We start from the raw sequence: 18,580 nt of genomic DNA, 5'->3' as shown, positions 1-18,580 counted from the left end.
CTCGTTCCCCTTCACTGACAAATACTCCCCCAGTAAATGACCTTCACGGGGATCCCTGAGCCCCCATCTCAGGCCCTGCTCTAAGACGGGAATGGGAGGGTTCCAGCAGTGGGACAGCGTGTGGTGTGGGGGTGGAGGGGTCAGTGTGGGGGTCTGCTGGGCAGGATGGGCATGGGGGTGGGGCAGGGGGATGGAGATGGATGCGGATGTGACCTACGACTGAGACCCAAAAACAAGCAGCTGTGGGCAGAGCCCTCCTGGGCCCAGGAGGCAGAACCCGGAGGAGAGCTGAGGCTTTAGAAAAGTCTGTCCTCAGGGAGAACAAGACCCTCTGGGCCAGAGAAGGGAAGGCGGGGACCCCCGGGATGCCTGCTTCTCTGACCTGGGTGGGCGAGGGGGCCGGCAGAGGCCCCGGCCTGGGGATGTACCTGCTTCTTTGACTTTTGGAATGGAGCCTTTTCCTCAGAGACCTGACTCTAGTTATAATTTTGTGTTTTTGCTCTGTTCCTCCTTGCCTTTCTCAAGGGCCGCTGGAGGGTGCCGTCTGCCTTGCCTGGCTGCAGTAAGGGAGCCCAGGAGAGAGGCTGTTTTCCTACCCCAGGGAGAGGACCCATGGGGTTCAGGGGACCTCAGCCTGTGTCCACACAGTCCCCCATCTCTCCCTCCACTCCCCACCCTGGTGCCCCGACCCCCGGCGCTGGTGATAATGAGCCAGGACTTGCCACCTCCCTGGCCAGAGGGCCTGAGTGGGCACAGGGGAGGCAGAGCCAGTGCTTAGGAAACAGTCTGACTCTGCGCTGCCCAGTATGGTTCCCACTGAGCACTGAAATATAGCAAGTACAAACGAGGAACTGAATTTTTCATTTTTTGCCCTTTTAATGACTGTATGTGGCTCTCATCACTTGGGGTGTGGTGTGGGCACCAGGAGGGTATACGGGGACCATCTCCAAGGGGTGTTTTATGTATAACTCACGACTTCAGGGGTAGGAGTAGACCGGTTCAGGCCAGGCTAAGGGAGGTGTCGAAATAAAAAGGAAAATGGGTCAATTTTAAAGATGAAGTACATTAGAAGTATGGGTGCAGTGTGGACACAGCAGGAGTTGTGGAGTGGGCAGGGCTGGAGTGATGTCTGGGGACTGTCCACCGTGATCCCCACGATGGGGGGCAGGGCAGTCTCAGGCAGAGCAGAGGGGGTAGCCTGGGGGCTGAGGTGGCCCTGTGCCCAGCGGGGTGGGCTTCTGGGACGCCTTCAGTGTAGGCCCTGTGACCTGGGGAGCCACGGTTCACCCCCTTCGCCCTTCAGATCACATCTCAACCGTTGCTTCCACAGGGAAGCCCCCCTGGTTTCCTGGGGAAAGCCCTGGTCAAGGCCGGCCTAGCTCCAAGGCTTGCTCCTTGTCAGCCTTCACTGCAGCTGGAAATGAGTCTATGTGGGGATAGTGTGAGCCTCGTTGGGGGTTCAGGCAGCCAGCTCCAGGGTGTGAGAAGGCCTCTCCTTACCATCATATGACAGTAAGGGCCCTGGTGCTGGTACATAGTAGGTGCCCAATGAGTGTGTCGGATGAAAGTACCGTGGCCGTGTTGGTCAAGTTGGTTTGTAGCATCAGGTGCATCTCCCCCCCAGATCACACAAGTGGCCTTGGGTCCCGAGCTCATTTGAGACTCAGTGTGGAGACGTAACTGCAGCAGAGGGGGTGGGAAGGGGGATTGTGTGGGGGACAACTGCCACACCAGTATAAGTTAGGTTACGCTGTGTAACAAACATCCCCAAATCTCGGTGGCTTACAACAGCCAAGGTCTCTTCCTGGCTCTCACTACGTGTGCATCACTACAGACCCCTTCTTGGAGGTGCTGTGTGTCCAAGGCTGACAGAAGCCACTGTCTTCAGGTGGAAATAGTTGATGATTGGGTGGTATTAATGGCTGCCACATTGGCCATCAAATAACTGGAGAGAAACAGAAATTGCCGAGGTTGGGTTTGCAGAGATGTGAGGCCCTAGCTCAAGTCCTGGCACAGAGTCGGGGTCTGGATTCTGACTTAAGAAATGGAGTGAATGATGGGGTTGCAGCAGATCCCCAGTGAGACTGCCAAGAGCTACTTTAAAAGCTTTTAGGAAAGATGTTCCTGGTTTCTGCTTCAAAACACTTGCTTTTCTAGATGTGCACTTGGGTGTGGTGCCACTGAAGGACTCAAGTGGCTGGAAGGCATTCGCGGGCAGTGGGGAAGGGGATGGAGGGCTGTGAGGATGGGGTGGGAAAAGGCGGGGAGCCAGGGGGCAGAGGTTGCCCCACATCGGCCTGGGGCCGGGCAGCAGGACTGGGAGATGTGCATTCGTGGAATCGGTTGGGGTAGACCAGGCTGGGAGGAGGCGGAGTGGGGCTGGGCGGGGTGCCTGGGGCTCTTCCCTCAGTGGAGGGGTGGGGGTCGGCCCCTCACTGTACTTGATTGCGTAGCGGGTGGGATTGGGGGCTCAGACCAGAGAGAGAACTTGGCAGCAGTTCAGCTGTGGGAGGATTAGGAAAGGGGAGCAGGAAGTACTTTCTTTGCACCTATCTGAAGGGGTTCTTCTCTGAGGGAGTGTTTTTTGTCATAGCATTCTCTTTTCCCACCTTGCAAAGACTCTTCCCCTTGCAAGTGACAGAAAGGCAGCTCAGAGTGTCTTAAGCCACAAAATGCATTTGCTGTTGCTCAGGACAGACTCCTGGGTTAGCTTCAGACTTGGCTCAATCCAAGCATCCCAGCCACACAGGCAGGACGGGCTCTTTCACCTTCTTTCTGCCCTGCTTCCATCTGTGTTGCTCACTCTCTGGACTGGCTCTCCTCGAGTGGCGGCCATCTGAAGCCCCAGCCGGTCCCCTGCAAGCACAGCCTCCTCGGGGAGGGAAACCCGGGTAGGGCTCTCAGCATCCCACTTGGGTCTCAGGCCCTTGGCTGTGACAGCCATTGTCAGCAGGGAGAGGGTAGGACCCATCAGCACCCAGAACCCCTCCTGAGGATGTTGCCCATCAGCTGGCTTCCTCTGCCCCTCTGCGGCCTGCGCAGCTCCTGTCTGTGCATCCCCTGACATGTGTCCCAGACACAGGTGTCCTGGGGTCTGTCCACCTTTTCAGGGTTGCCCCCAGCCATGGGTGCACCAAGAAGGTCTGGGAACCCTTTCTCTAGGGCTTGGGCTTAGGGGCTCCCTGAAAGGGCTCTCAATTCTTCAGGGCTCTGAGCCAGGGCCCAGGGTTCGGTGTTGTCTGGGGACTGTAATGAGAGGTCATTACCCTGTCCCCTTTGCGATCTCTGGGAACTTGGTGTGTGTGGGGCGGGGAGGGGCAGGCCGATGGGACGGAGCCCAGGTGGGTGTGCAGGACGGGGTCTCACACAGGGACAGTGGGCAGCCTTCTCAGAGGGACCCCACAGAGCTGGCCTCGAGGCCAAGCCAGGCCTGGAAGGCTATTGGTGGCTCTCTAGGACCTGCGTGACCCTGGTCTCTGCTCTCTCTGCAGCCCCCTGCCCTCCGGAACCCCCCTGTGCCCGAGATGAGGCCGCGGATGCTGCCGGTGTTCTTTGGGGAGAGCATCGAGGTGAACCCAGAACCTACCCATGAAATCCGGTGAGTGGGGCTGGGTGGGTGTGCCAGGCTGGGGACCCGCCCCTCTGGCATGGTGTCCTGACGGGGCGGCTGTGTCTCAGCCCCAGGTGAGATGGATGCTGAGACAGCCTCGTTCCAGGGCCACCCTTGACACACCCTCCCTGGCTCGCCCCCCCACTGCCCAGTCACTCTCCTCCCCTTGCAGCTCCCTCTTCTTGCTCGTCCTGCCAGGTTTTCTGTGTCTGTAACCGAACCATGCAGGCAACTTGGGCCCCTTTCCCGAGTTGTCCTGAGTGTTCTCCCTAGTGCTCTGTGCTCCTGTGCCTGTGGCCCTCGGTGCCCCTCAGGCACTGCTCGTTTCAGAGGCCCCCGAAGGAGCCTTTCGTTGGAGGGCGACCCTCCCTCAAGAGCCTGTGGTGCTCCCCACATCTCCCCGGGGCCCCTGGAGTGGCTCTGTCCGTGTCCGGCTGGGCCAGCAGGTGCGCGTCCCATGCCTGCAGCCCCCACAGCTCTGCACCTGCTCCCAGGGCGCTACTGGGCCTGCATTAAAGCTTTTTGCTTGTAAGATCTCCTGGTTACTTTTTAAAAATGCTTTTAACCAAAGTTATATTACCAGGGGCCCCTGGGGCAAGGACCCCTTGGCTCTTGGGAGCTTTTACTCCTGTCAGAAATCCGGCCTGGTCATCTGTGGCGACAGTGATGAGTTTCAGGTCAGGTTCCTGTCTCCCTGGAGCTATTTTTGATATTTAAAAAAATTTTTTGAGCAGTTGTAGGTTTACAGAAAAATCATACAGAAAGTTCCGAGTGCCCATATACCGCCCACTCATAGATTTCCCTATTATTTATGTTTTGCATTTGTGTGGTCTCCCTATTCCAATTGGTGAGCCAATGTTATTAGTACTTTTTTTAAAAAGCAGTTTTATTGCGATATACTCAACCACCATACAGTCCATCCAAAGTAACAATCAATGGCTCACAGCATCATCGCATAGTTGTACATTCATAACCACAGTCAATTTTAGAACATTTTCATTTCTCCAAAAAAATAACCCCCAAAACATCCCATTCCCCTTATCCCCCCCCCCATTACTGACCCTTCGCATTGGTGTGGTCCATTGGTTACTGTTGATGAAAGAATATTAAGATATTACTTAACTATAGTCCATAGTATGCAATAGGGGCATTTTCCTGTATATCCCTGTTATTAAGTCCTGGTGATAGTGATATACAGTTGTTCTAGTTCATGAAAGATCATTTTATTTTTGCAGTACTAATCACAGGCATCGTCCACCACAGACAGGGTTCACTGCTACAGTCCCGTTTCATCCTCTAGCTTTCCTTCTGGTGACATACATGAGTCTAAACTTTCCCTTTCGACCACAATCTCACACTTGATTCAGTGCTGTTAATTACACTCACCGTAATGTGCTCCCATCATCACTTGTATCCACTTCCAAATGTTTACAGTCAACCTAGTTGAAAATTCTGCACACATTAAGCAGTCGCTCTCCATTGCCTACCGTCACTTTGTACTGTCACTTTATCTCCTGGTAACCTATATTCTAGATTTTAACTCCATGAATTTACTTATTATAATTAGTTCATATTAGGGAGATCATACAATATGTATCCTTTTCTGTCTGACTTACATCATTCAATATAATATCCTTAAGATTTATCCATGTTGTCACGTTCCATTCAGGACTTGATTCTTTCTTACTGCTGAATAATATTTCGTTGTGTGCATATATACCACATTTTGTTTATCCATTAGTCAGTTGATTGACACTTGGGTTGTTTCCACTTTTGGCAACTGTGAATAATGTTGCTGTGAACATTGGTGTGCAAATGTTTGACCGTGTCCCTGCTTTCAGTTCCTCTGGGTGTATATCTAGTAGCAGGATTTCCAGATCCTACAGAAGTTCTATACTTCGCTTCCTGAGAAATCGCCACACTGTCTGCCGCAGCAGCTGCACTGTCTTCCATTCCCACCAGCAGTGATGAGTGTTCCTGTTTCCCTACAGCCTCTCCAACACTTGTAGTTTTCTATTTGTTAAATAGTGAGCGTTCTATTGACATGATATCTCATTGTGGTTTTGATTTGCATTTCCCCAATAGCTAGTGATACTGAACATCTTCTCATGTGCTTTTCAGCCATTTGTATTTCCTCTTTGGAAAAATGTCTATTCATGTCTTTTGCCCGTTTTTAAATTGGGTTGTTTGTCTTTTTATTGCTGAGTTGTAGGCTTTTAGAATATATTTAAAAATATATTCTGGATATTAAACCCTTATTGGCTATGTGGTTTCTAAATATGTTCCCCTGTTGAGTTGGCTGCCTTTTCACTTGTTGACAAAGTTCCTTTGCACAAAAGTATTCCGTTCTGAGGAGGTCCGATCAATCTGTTTTTCCCTTGGTTGCTTGCACTTTGGACATCAAGTCTGAGCAACCTCCGACTACCACAAGATGTTGAAGATGCTTCCCTACATTTCTTCTAGGAGTTTTATGGTCCTGTTTCTTGTAGTTAGGTCTTTGATCCACTTTGAGTTAATGTTTGTATAAGATGTGAGGTAGGAGTCCTCCTTCATTCTTTTGAATGTGGAGATCCAGTTCTCCTGGCACCATTTGTTAAGGAGACTGTACTGTCCCAGCTGAGTGAACTTGGCTGCCTTGTTGAAAATCAGTTGGCCATAAATGTGTGGGTCTGTTTCTGAACTCTGTTTCGCTCCACTGATCATATGTCTTTCTTTACACCAGTACCATGCTGGTTTGACCACTGTAGCTTTGTAGTATGCTTTAAAATCAGGTGGTGTGAGTCCTCCAACTTTATTCTTTCTCAAGATGTTTTTGGCAATTTGATGTTCCTTGCCCTTCCAAATAAATTTCATGATTGACTTTTCCATTTCTTCAGTGTAGGCCTTGGAATTTTGATTGAGACTGTGTTGAATCTATAAATCATTTTGGATAGAATTGATATCTTAACTATATTTAATCTTCCAGCCCATGAAAAATGAATGTCTTTCCATTTATTTAGGTCTTCTTTGATTTCTTGTAGCAATGTTTGGTATTTTTCTGAATACAGGCACTTTACATCCTTGGTTAAACATATTCCTAGATATTGATTCTTTTAGTTGCTAGTGTGAAGAATTTTTTTCTTGATTTTCCCCTCATATTGCTCATTACTAGTGTATAGAAACACTACTGATGTTTGCTTGTTGATCTTGTATCCCAAAACTTTGCTGAACTCACTTATTAGCTCTTAGTAGCTTTGTCTTAGATTTTTTGGGACTTTCTACATATAGAATCATGTCATCTGCAAATAATCAAAGTTTTACTTCTTCCTTTCCAATATAGATGCCTTTTTTTTCCTTCTCTAATTGCTCTAGCTAGAACTTGTAGCATAATGTTGAATAACCGTGGTGACAGTGGGTTCCTTGTCTTGTTCCCAATCTTAAAGGGAAAGCTGTGTCTCTCACCATTGAGTATGATGTTAGCTGTGGGTTTTTCATATATGCCCTTAATCATGTTGAGGAAATTTCCTTCTATTTCTATCTTTCAAAATGTTTTTATTAAGAAAGGATGCTGGATTTTGTCGAATGCTTTTTCTGTGTCAATTAATACGATCATATGTGTTTCCCCCTTGGATTTGTTAATGTGCTGTATTACATTAATTGATTTTCCTATGATGAACCCTCCTTACATAACTGAAATAAAACCCACTTGATTATGGTGTATAATTCTTTAAATGTGCTGTTAGATTCATTTTGCAAGTATTTTGTTGAGGATTTTTGCATCTATATTCATTAGAGAGATTGGTCTATAATTTCCATTTCTTATAGTATTCTTTATCTGGCTTTGGTATTAGGATGATAGCCTCTAGAATGAGTTAGGTAGTGTTCCCTACTCTTCAGTTTTTTTTTGGAAGAGTTTGAGCAGGATTGGTATTAATTCTTCCTGGAATGATTGGTAGAATTCATGTCTGAAGCCATTTGGTCTTGGGCTGTTCTTGATGACTAATTTAATTTCTTTACTTCCGATTCACTTGTTGAGGTCTTCTATTTCTTCTGTAGAAAGGGTGGGTATTTCATGTGTTTGTAAGAAGTTGCCCATTTCATCTAAGTTGTCTAATTTAATGGCATACAGATGTTCACTGTATCCTCTTATGATCTTTTTTATTTCTGTGGGATCTGTAGTAATGTCCCTGCCCCCCCCCCCATTTCTGATGTTATTTAATCTTTTTTTCTGTCAGTCTAGCTAAGGGTTTGTTGATCTTATTGATCTTCTCAAAGAATCAACTTTTGGTTTTATTATTTTTTTTTGTCCTCAGTTTCATTTATTTCTGCTCTAATTTTCATTATTTCTTTCCTTCTGTTTGCTTTGGGATTAGTTTGCTCTTCTTTTTCTAGTTCCTCCAGGTGTGTAGTTGGTCTTTGATTTTAGCTTTTTCATGTTGGTATTTAGGGCTATAAATTCTCCTCTCAGCACTGCCTTCACTGCGTCCCGTAAGTTTTGCTCTGTTGTGTTCTCACTTTCATTTGTCTCTAGAAATTTACTATTTGTCTTGCAATTTGTTCTTTGACCCACTGATTAAGAGTGTATTGTTTAACCTCCATGTATTTGTGAATTTTTCCATTCTCTGTTATTGATTTCCAACTTCTTTCCATTATGATCAGAGAAGTGCTTTATATAATTTCAATCTTTAAAAATGTATTGAGACTTGTTTTGTGCACCAGCGTGTAGCCTATCTTGGAGAATGACCCATGAGCACTTGGGAAGAATATAAATCCCGCTGTTTCAGGGTACAATGTTCCATATATGTCTCTTAGGTCTAGTTCATTTATCACATTATTTAGGTTCTCTGTTTCCTTATTGATCTTCTGTTTAGATATTCTATCTATTGAAGAGAGTGGCATTTTTAAGTCTCCCACTATTATTAAGAGATGTCTGTTACTGCCTTCAGATTTGCCAGTGTTTGCCTCATGTATTTTGGGGCACCTTGATTAGGTGCATAGATAATATATGATTGTTATTTCTTTTGGAAATATATGTCCTTCTTTATGTCTTAAAACAGTTTTGCATTTAAAGTCTATTTTGGCTGATATTAGTATAGCAATCTCAATTTATTTTTTGGTTAATGTTTGCATGGAATAACTTTTTCCATCCTTTAACTTTCAACCTTTTTGTATCTTTCTTTGGGTCTAAAACGAGTTGCTTATAAACAGCATATAGATGGATCGTATTTTTTTTTTTAATCCATTCACATTTTGTGTTATTACTGTAGGAACACTAATTATGTCAACCATGTTACTCTTACTGGTAATCTTCATTTCAGCCAGCAGAACTGCCTTTAGTATTTCTAGTAGGGCAGGTCTGTTGTTCACCAACTCCCTCAGCTTCTGTTTTATCTGTGAATATTTTAAAATTGTCCCCCATTTTTAATGCAATTTTATTGAGCTATATGCACATAACATAGAATCCACCAAAGTGTACAGTTTTTCGCGGTATCATCATATAGTCCATTCATCACTACAGTCAATCTTCGAACATTTTCATTACTCCAAAAACTAAAATAAAAATTAGAATAAAAAAGAACATCCAAAACATCCCATTCCCCTTCCCCCATTGTTCATTTCCTTTTTTTAAAATACTGTTTGAGATATATTCACACACCCTACAGTCATCCACAGTGTACAATCAGTTATTCACAGCACCACCATACAGTTGTGCATTCATCACCAGAATCAATTTTTGAACCTTTTCCTTACTCCAAAATAAAAATAAAAGCAAAAAAAGAATTCACAAAACTTTCCATCCCCTCCATCCCACTCTATTCTTCATCTAATTTTTGTCCCCATTTTTCCACTCATCTGTCCATATGCTGGATAAAGGGAGTGTGAGTCACAAGTTTTTCACACTCACATAGTCACACTGTGCAAGATGCATAGTTAAGTTATACAATCGTCTTCAAGAATCAAGGTCATTGGGTTGGAGTTCGATAGCTTCAGGTATTTCCCTCTAGCCATCCCAACACACCAAAAACTAAAAAGTGGTATCTATATAGTGTGTTAGAATAGCCTCCAGAATGACCTCTCCACTCGGTTTGAAATCTCTCAGCCACTGGAACCTTATTTTGTTTCATCTCCTTCCCCCCTTTTGGTCAAAAAGATCTTCTCAATCCCACAGTGCTGGGTCCAGGCTCATCCCCAGGAGTTCTTTCCCACTGTTGCCGGGGGCATTCACACCCCTGGGAGTCACGTCCAGCGGCGGGGATGGGGGGGTGAGGGGAGTGAGTTCACCTGCAATGTGGGCTTAGAGAGGAGGCCACATCTGAGCAACAAAGAGGCTCTCTGGCTCTCCCCCATTTTTTGAAGGACCGGTTTCCTGGAGAAAGAATCCTTGGCTGGCAATTTTTCTCTTTCAGTATTTTAAATATATCATACCACTGCCTCTCACCTTCATGGTTTCTGATGGAAATCACTTATTTTGGCTTTCCCTGTATGTGGTGAATCGCTTTTCTCTTGCTGCTTTTCAGAATTCTCTCTTTCCCTTTGGCATTTGACAGTCTGATTTGTATGTGTCTTAGAGTTGGGTCTATTTGGATTTATTCTGTTTGGATTAAGTTGGGCTTCTGGGATTTGCACATTTATGTCTTTTATGAGGTTTGGGGAATTTGAAGCCATCTTTCCTCAAATAGTCTTCCTGGTCCTTCCCCCTTCTCTCCTCCTCCCGGGACACCCATGCTGCGCACATGTTGGGCAGTTTCGGCTCAGAGTGGGGCTGTGTCCCTCACGCAAGGACAGGGAACGGGCCCCGGTGCCACGCAAGGAATCGCTCAGTCTCTGGCCTTGGGGCTCAGTGCCTGTGTCTTGCTCTTCCCTGCTTGGTGTTGTGTCCTCCCCGGTCGTCGGATCCCCAAACAGTTGCTTCAGCGGTTTCCGCCTGCCTGCTTGCTGCTTTGAGGTGAGAATTAGGTTCTGCTGCTCCCTCCCTCATCCTCCAGTGTGTTCTGCCCTTGGTCTCTGGACGTGGGTCCCTAGCTCAGCGCTGTGACAGATTTTACAGTCTGTGTCCCTGGGCAGCAGGGATCCTGGGTGCTGCATCTGGGCACTTCCTGCGCTGCGTGGGACTGAGTGCGGGGAGGGGAGAGGCCTGGCTGGTCCGGGACGGAAGCTTCCTACTGATACTTTTCTCTTTCTTCATTCAGTGTTTCTGGAATCTTTCTCCAGTATTCTTAGCAAGTGAGATTTGTTCTTTTTTTCAGAGAATGCCTTATGTTGACATGTTGATGACATCCTCTCTCTCATTTTTGAAGAATTTTTGGCTGGCAGGTTTTCTTTTTCAGTATCTTAAATACATTGCATCACTGCCTTCTCACCTCCATAGTTTCTGATGAGAAATTGGCACTTACTCGTGTTGCTGGTTCCCTTGTACGAGACGAGCCACTTTTCTCTTGCTGCTTTCTGACCTCTCTGTTTACCTTTGGCGGTTGACATTCTCATTAGTATGGGTCTTGAAGTGGTCGTTTGAAGTACGTTGCACTTCTTGGACTCATCCTCGCGTCTTTAACAGGAATTGGGAAATTTTGGGTCATTATTTCCGTGACTGTTCTTTCTGCCCCCATTTTAATTTGCTAAACCTGCTGAAATGAGATACCATAAAGCAGGCTGACTTCTAACAATGGGAATTTATTACTTTACAAGCTTACAGTTCTGAGACTGTGAAGATGTCGGTATCTAGGCATCCTCAGGACGATACCTGCTTCCTGAAGGCGCACTGTGGCGATCCTGGGTGCCTCTGTCACGCGCCAGGTCTCTCCCTGCTCTTCTGGGTTTCCTTGCTTCCAGCATCTGGCTTCAGTGGCTTCCTGTTGGTCTCTCTCTCGGAATTTCATCCTATTATAAAGGATTCCAGTGAGAGGAGGAAGACCAGCTGGGGTACACCTCAACTGAAATAACCTACTCAGAGGTCCCACCCACAGCAATGATGAGCTTGAAGAACATGATCTTCTGGGGTCCATAAGGCTTCAAGCCATCACATTTCACCCTCTGGACCCCACACAGACATGTTCTTTCCATATCCAAAATACATGCCATCACAATATCCCAAAAGCCTTACATCAGTTGAGTAACCATCAAAATTGGTTACAGGTGTGGCCTGTCCTGGGCACAATTCTCTCCAGCTGTGGACCTTTTATACAAGATGTTCTCAGCCTCTAATGCGCAAAGGAAGGACAGCCACAGAGCGACTATTCCCATTGTCATAAGGGAGAAACTGGAAGGTAGAAGGGTTGCAAACACTTCTAACACCCTGCAGGGCAAACACCATTAGATTTCGAGGTCTGAGTCAGCTGGAGAGTGATGCCTTGTCCTCCAGGCCCGATGGAGCAGCTGCCTCACCCTGTCCAAAGGCTTGCCCAGTGGCCGTGCTCTCCACCTGTCAAGCATCAGTTGCCAAACTCTGCCTCTCCGTGGCACAGGCTCATGCCCTTCAGAACAGTGGGTGGCAGCCAGGCTCTCCCCGGTCCCCAGGGAATGTGCTCCACCCTGAGGCCTGGGCAGCAGTACTCTTCCGGAACTGCGTGGCAGCCAAGCTCCCTTCCAGCCCCAAGGTGCCTAGAGCCCTGGGGTCATAACTCCTGAACAACAGTGGTGGACCTGCCCTCGGCAGGCTGGGGGGCACTCACCCTTTCCACGCACATGGGGGGATCTGCGCTCTCCTTACCCAGGGTGTCTTCACTCCAGCCCTCGGCCTCCGTGGTTCTGCCTTTGAAGTCACTTTGCTTCAGTCTTTTTTTTTTTTTTTTAATCTTCATTTTATTGAGATATATTCACATACCACGCAGTCATACAAAACAAATCGTACATTCGATTGTTCACAGTACCATTACATAGTTGTACATTCATCACCGAAATCAATGCCTGACACCTTCATTAGCACACACAAAAAAATAACAAGAATAATAATTAGAGTGAAAAAGAGCAATTGAAGTAAAAAAGAACACTGGGTACCTTTGTCTGTTTGTTTGTTTGTTTCCTTCCCCTATTTTTCTACTCATCCATCCGTAAACTAGACAAAGGGGAGTGTGGTCCCTATGGCTTTCCCAATCCCATTGTCACCCCTCATAAGCTACATTTTTATACAACTGTCTTTGAGATTCATGGGTTCTGGGTTGTAGTTTTATAGTTTCAGGTATCCACCACCAGCTACCCCAATTCTTTAGAACCTAAAAAGGGTTGTCTAAATTGTGCGTAAGAGTGCCCACCAGAGTGACCTCTAGGCTCCTTTTGGAATCTCTCTGCCACTGAAGCTTATTTCATTTCCTTTCACATCCCCCTTTTGGTCAAGAAGATGTTCTCCGTCCCACGATGTCAGGTCTACATTCCTCCCCGGGAGTCATAGTCCATGTTGCCAGGGAGATTCACTCCCCTGGGTGTCTGATCCCACGGAGAGGGGAGGGCAGTGATTTCACCTTTCAAGTTGGCTTAGCCAGAGAGAGAGGGCCACATCTGAGCAACAAAGAGGCATTCGGGAGGAGGCTCTTAGGCACAATTATAGGGAGGCCTAGCCTCTCCTTTGCAGCAACCGTCTTCCCAAGGGTAAAACCTATGGTAGAGGGCTCAACCCATCAAACCACCAGTCCCCTATGTCTGTGGTCATGTTAACTTTGCTTCAGTCTTTTACTGTCCTTTTTAGTCTGGGCTGGCAATAGTTCCATTCATACAGATCTCACAAAAAACTTGTTGCTTTCACATGCAGAACACAGAGGTCTCAACTGTTGGAAAGTACGACCTTCCACAGATCCTTTCTGGATAACTCTATTTCCAACCCTAACTTGCACTGAAATGCCTGACTGGTTCCATGTCCAGGTAAAACCCTCACATGGAGCCCTTTTTCTGGGGACTCACTTTCTGGAAGCTCAGATTTTTCCAAACCATCAATTTCTGGTTTCCCTGTGCCTGGGATTTCAGTTCTTAGTCAAATGCAAGAGGAAAGGAACAAGCTGTCAGCTGCAAGGAGAAGCTGAGGATCTCCTCAACTAAATATCACAGCGCCTCACTCTCAAATTCTGCCTTACGCCTGACATCAGGACTCAAGTTAGCAAGTTCTCTGCCACTTTAAAACAAGGGCTGCCTTTTTCCAGTTTGCAATTACACATTCATAATTTCTCTCTGAGGCCTTCTTGGAAGTAGCTTTAGTGTCCATACTTATACCAACAGTCTCTTCAAAGCAGTCTAGGTCTTGTCTATCAAGCTCCTCACAGTTCTTCCAGAATCTTCCCCTTGCCCATTGATAAACCTGTTCCAGCATCTTGGGTATTTGCAAAGCAGACCCCCTCTTCTGGTACCAAAATCTGTTGTAGTTTGCTGAAGCTGCTGAAATGCAGAGCCCATAAAGTGGGTTGGCGTTTAACAGCGGGAATTTATTAGTTTGCAAGCTTACAGTTCTGAGGCATGAAAACGTCCACATCTAGGCATCATGAGAACGATAGCTGCTTCCTGAAGGCGTGCTGCGGCGAGCCTGGGCTGCTCTGTGTGGGGCCGGGCACACGGCAGCATCTGCTGGGCTCTCCCTGCTCTGCCACTTTCCTCCTGGCTTCAGGGGCTTCTCCATTTGTGTCTGTCTTTTCTGTGACTTTTTCTGACTTCATATTCTTATATAATAAGGACTCCAGTAGGAGGAGGATGACTCACTGGGGCATTCCTCAACTGAAATAACCTACTGTGAAAGGTCTTACCCACTGTAGGTCTACACCCCCGGGAATGGATTCATTCTAAGGACAGGACCTTGTGGGGTCCATTCAGCTTCTAACAACGACCACCCCCTTTCCCTTCTCTTCTCCTCCTGGGATGTCCATGTTGCATATGTTCATGGGCTTTATGTTGTCATTCAAGTCCCTGAGACGCTGCTCAAATTTTTCCATTTTTTTCTCTATTTGTTCTCTTCTGAGTCACTGATCCTTTCTTCTGCCTGTTCAAATCTGCTGCTGTATGCTTGTAGCAGATTTTAAATCTCAGATTTTAAGAGAGTGAAAGGCATAATAGATGTTATTTTTCTTTGCATGCTTTTAAATTCTTTTTTGTGCTCACACATCTTGTTTTTTGCCTTTGTTACATTTAATGGGAGCATATTAAAATGTTAATCCCAGATTGCAGTTGCATTGATTATATTTTTCCCTGATACCATCCCTTTTTCTACACCTTGTAAGGTTAACAATCGTTTATTCCCCCACCTGTGAAAACATTTTTACGTTTGTATATTTAGTCACCATCACTGACCCACTCTAGAGTTCACTAAGTTATACAGTCCCAGTCTTTATTGTCCATCCTTTCCCCTGGTATCATAGATGCTGCCAGCGCTCCTCTTTCAACTTGACTCACAGACATCTTTGGTTACTGCACCCACAATACTGTGCTGCTATCACACAGTACTGTCCTATTTCTGGATCTACACAATCCTGTTGAACCATGTCTTCTTAATACCCTTTAGCCATAGTTTTCTTCATCTGCTTAAATTGGTTTAGGAGATTTGTTTGAACATCTTTGATTAGTTATCCCAAATTCTGTGTCTCCTCCAGCTTTTTTATTTGTTCCTTTGACTGGACTATATTTTGTTTCTTAGTATAACTTGTAATTTTTTTGCTGGTATCTGCGCATCTGATTATCTTGATGAGATTATTCCGAAGATCAGTTTCCCTCTCTTGTCTAACATTTTGTTGTTGTTTCGGTTTGTGTTAAAGCTCTTCTTCGGCACTTGTTTCGTCAGTATGTTTCAGCCAGAACAGGGTCAGGAAAGTAGCTTCCCAAGCCTGCACTTCCCCAGCCTGGCCAGCAGGTGGTGCTCACCAGCACCCCATGCCCCAGGGCCCTACAAAGGCAAGTGAGTTTTTAACCTCCCGTCCCCTTTGCTTCTGAGGCAGGTGCAAATAATGGCACTGCACGACCTAGAGGTCCCATTTTGCCAGCCAACCCTTGGGTCAGAACCAGGCTGCGTCCCCCACTGTTCCTCGGAGTGAGGGCTTCCCTGACTCTCCCGGTTCACAGCAGCCTGCTGGGAGTATACCTTTTTGAGAAATTAACTTTCATGTAATTTTAAATTTAGAGAAAAATTGCAAGAAGAGTATGAGGAGCACCTGTGTACCCATTATCCAGCTTTGCTGGTTGTTTACACTTTGCCCCTGGTAGCATTTGCATGCACTCTTTTTTTAGACAGGTAGACAAAAAGTTTCTTCTGAACCATCTGGGGGAGGTTGCTGATCTCTGGCCCCTTAACCCCTAAATAGTTCAGTGTGCATCTCCTGAGGACAGGGACACTGTCTCACACAAAACCAGGATAGCTGATGTTGAAACACCACTATCCCTGCATGATATTCACGTTCCATCTGTTGTTCCACTAACATCCTTTCCAGTTCAGGCTCCAGTCCATCTAGTTGTCTCACTTTCCTGGCTGCTGTGACAAATACCACACAGTGGGTGGGCTTGAGCAGTAGGAACTTACGGTTTCTCAGTTTTACAGGCTAAAGTCCCAAATCCGGGTCTCGCCATGTGCTCTCTCTGGTGTCTGCAGTGCTCCTGCTGCCATCCTTGGGGGTTCCGTGGCTTGTGTCTCACCTCCTGGCCATGGCTTCTCCTCCTGCTCAGTTGTCTGAATTTCTTCTGTTTATAAGGGCTCTAGTCCTGTGGGTGAAGCCTCCCTGGTTCAACGTGGCATCATCTAAAGAGGATCTTGGAAGATCCTGTCCACAGATGACCCTCGCCTTAACGAAGCATAGTCAGATGTCATAGATGGGTGCACACCCATGGGAGCAGGGATGGAGACTCAGATGTGTGTCTCCTGGGGCTGTGATTCATTCCCTGAGAGTTGCTGTTCTCTGCCAAGCTAGAACAGTCCTTCGAGCTTTCTTTGCCCGTTTTGACCTTGATGTTTCTGCAGCCCTGGGCCAGCATGTGAGAGCGTGCTAGCCGAGGGCGCGTTCCATGCTCGTGACGCTGAGCCCTCATCTACCTCCCTGCTGCCTTCCTCCCTCTCCAGCTGCAATGCCCAGGTCAAGTACGCCTCGGAGAAGCACTTCCGAGACGACGTCTTCTGCGCCCCTGTGCCCACTGTCACAGCCTACAGCGAGACCATCATGGCCGCACCCAACTGCACATGGCGGAGCTACCGCAGCCAGCTGACCCTGGAGCCGCGCCCGCGGGCCCTGCGCTTCCAGAGCACCACCATCATCTTCCCCAAGCATGCTCAGAGCTCCTTCCGGACCACCCTGCACTGCAGCCTGGGCCGGCCCCGCCGCTGGTTCGCCTCCAGCGTGCAGCTGGCGCCGTGCGAAGACCCCAGGCCCTGCCTCCTGGGCACCAAGGTGCTCTAACGGCTGGGGCTGGCCCCTGAGCCGTGGACAGGGCAGGAGCCCGAGGGAAGGGCCGCAGAGCAGCCAGGGACACGGTCACCCCTGCCGCCTGCACCAGCCCATGCCTTGGGCTGCCACCTTTCAGGGTGGGGGACTAATGCATGTATTTCATTAGCATTTTCAAGCGGCAAGGCAGTGTGGGGGCTGACTCTGTGGAGACAGGACACGGATGGGCATGGGGAGCCAGTGACTACCCCGACAGCTCTGGGCCTAGACCTGAGGATGAGGGACAGGAGGCAGGTGGCTGCTGCAGGCCTTCGAGACCCCTGCCACCCGGACCCCCAGGGCTCCTGGAGAGGATGTCTCCTGAACGGGCTCTTCCAGGGCATGCAGCATGATGTGGAGGCCCAGAGCCCTGAGGTGTGCGGCCCGACCGGGTGCTGGGCCCAAGCAGCTAACCTGATGTGGCTGCTGGAGCTGGGGCTCGAGTTGGTCCTGAGTTGTAGCTGTCCCAGTGGGCCAGGCCTCCAGTGTAGACACTTGCGGGTAGAGTCCATCACACTGAGGCCATGAGCTCAGCATCCAGGGCCTCGGCTGCACGCACCTGCAGGACCTGGGACTGATGAATGTCAAAGCCTCTGTGTCAGGCACCATGGGGAGGGCCTGGGTGCTCAGAAACATCAGCTACCCCCCCCCCCCAGGCTGAACCTGGACATGAGGGGGGCTGAGCTCTGCTGTCAGATTCAGGGGGAGGGGGTCTCCTGCCACTAGACTTGATGGATCCCACGAGGACAGGGAAGGGCCTGAATCTGTCACCTCTGCAATGCTACAGACTCCCCTGAAATATGTGGGGTAAAAGGAGGGTGGGCAAGACAGGGTCCTGGCCCTCCCAGCGCTCCTCCAGGCTGAAGGCTTACCTGGACTCCACCTCCCTCCACAGGGGCCTGGAGGGAGGGCTCGGAGCTTGCGTCCAGTAGAGGCAAAACAACTGGTATATTTTTGTATATCTGTGCAGATAGTGTATTTTGTCTCCATGGTGATGCTTTCTGATTAACAGATAACTTAAGAAATCAATCATCATAATAAAATGGACTGACCCAGCCAGGCTCCTCTCTCGTTTCCGTGGTGCTCAGACACGGCTGGGGTGGAGGGAGGGGCATGCTGGCTTTACCACATGGCTGCCAGGGAGATTCCGGTAGTGCCTCAGTCTGCTCAAATGGGGGATGCGGAGGCTTGGCGCCCAGGCCCTTCCATACCAGCCTCAGTGCACCAGCTCCACATAGAGGAAGAAGTTAACAAATGCAGAGGCCCAGGCCTCACGCAGGGGCTGGGATTTGGAGGGAAGGTCTGCAGAGGGGGAGGCACCTGTTTGCTGCATGCACACTCTGCTCTGTAGCCCAGTGCCCAGCATGGGCTGAGCCCTGCCCTTCTCTGTTTGTTCGTTAGCAGGGACCCTGGGGCCTGGATCTGCAGTGCAGGGAAGCACTGGGCAGCCACGGGAATGTGCTCTCAGTGAGTCAGAAAATCAGACTGGCATTTGCTCCGGGGCGCTGCAGTTGGCAGGGCTGGGTGTGTGGAGGGTGGGCGGTGGGGGTGCCTTTTGGTGTAGAGGCTTTCAGGGGCCAGAGCCTCCAAAGTGGGGGTTGCTGCAGTGGACTGGCAG

The 18,580-nt window shown here is 48.2% G+C and overlaps 1 protein-coding gene across 2 annotated transcripts in view; it reads left to right on the top strand.

Moving 5' to 3' along the window:
• RFLNA (refilin A) overlaps positions 1–18,232 on the top strand; it is a 62,019-nt gene extending 43,787 nt beyond the window's left edge. The window contains exons 2-3 of one of the 2 annotated variants that reach the window (XM_037816603.1): positions 3,492–3,598; positions 16,605–18,232. In XM_037816603.1, the coding sequence (XP_037672531.1) occupies positions 3,492–3,598; positions 16,605–16,938 (441 nt within the window). In that variant the 3' untranslated portion in view covers positions 16,939–18,232. The remainder of the gene's footprint in view (positions 1–3,491; positions 3,599–16,604) is intronic. The other variant, XM_037816604.1, reaches the window with a different exon arrangement.
• The last annotated feature ends 348 nt before the right edge of the window (positions 18,233–18,580 follow it).

The sequence above is a fragment of the Choloepus didactylus genome, chromosome 23 (genome assembly GCF_015220235.1).
Source record: "Choloepus didactylus isolate mChoDid1 chromosome 23, mChoDid1.pri, whole genome shotgun sequence".
Taxonomy (NCBI): Eukaryota; Metazoa; Chordata; class Mammalia; order Pilosa; family Megalonychidae; genus Choloepus; species Choloepus didactylus.
The sequence above is the reverse complement of the archived record's forward strand: the minus strand, read 5'-3'. Positions and strand labels throughout refer to the sequence as shown.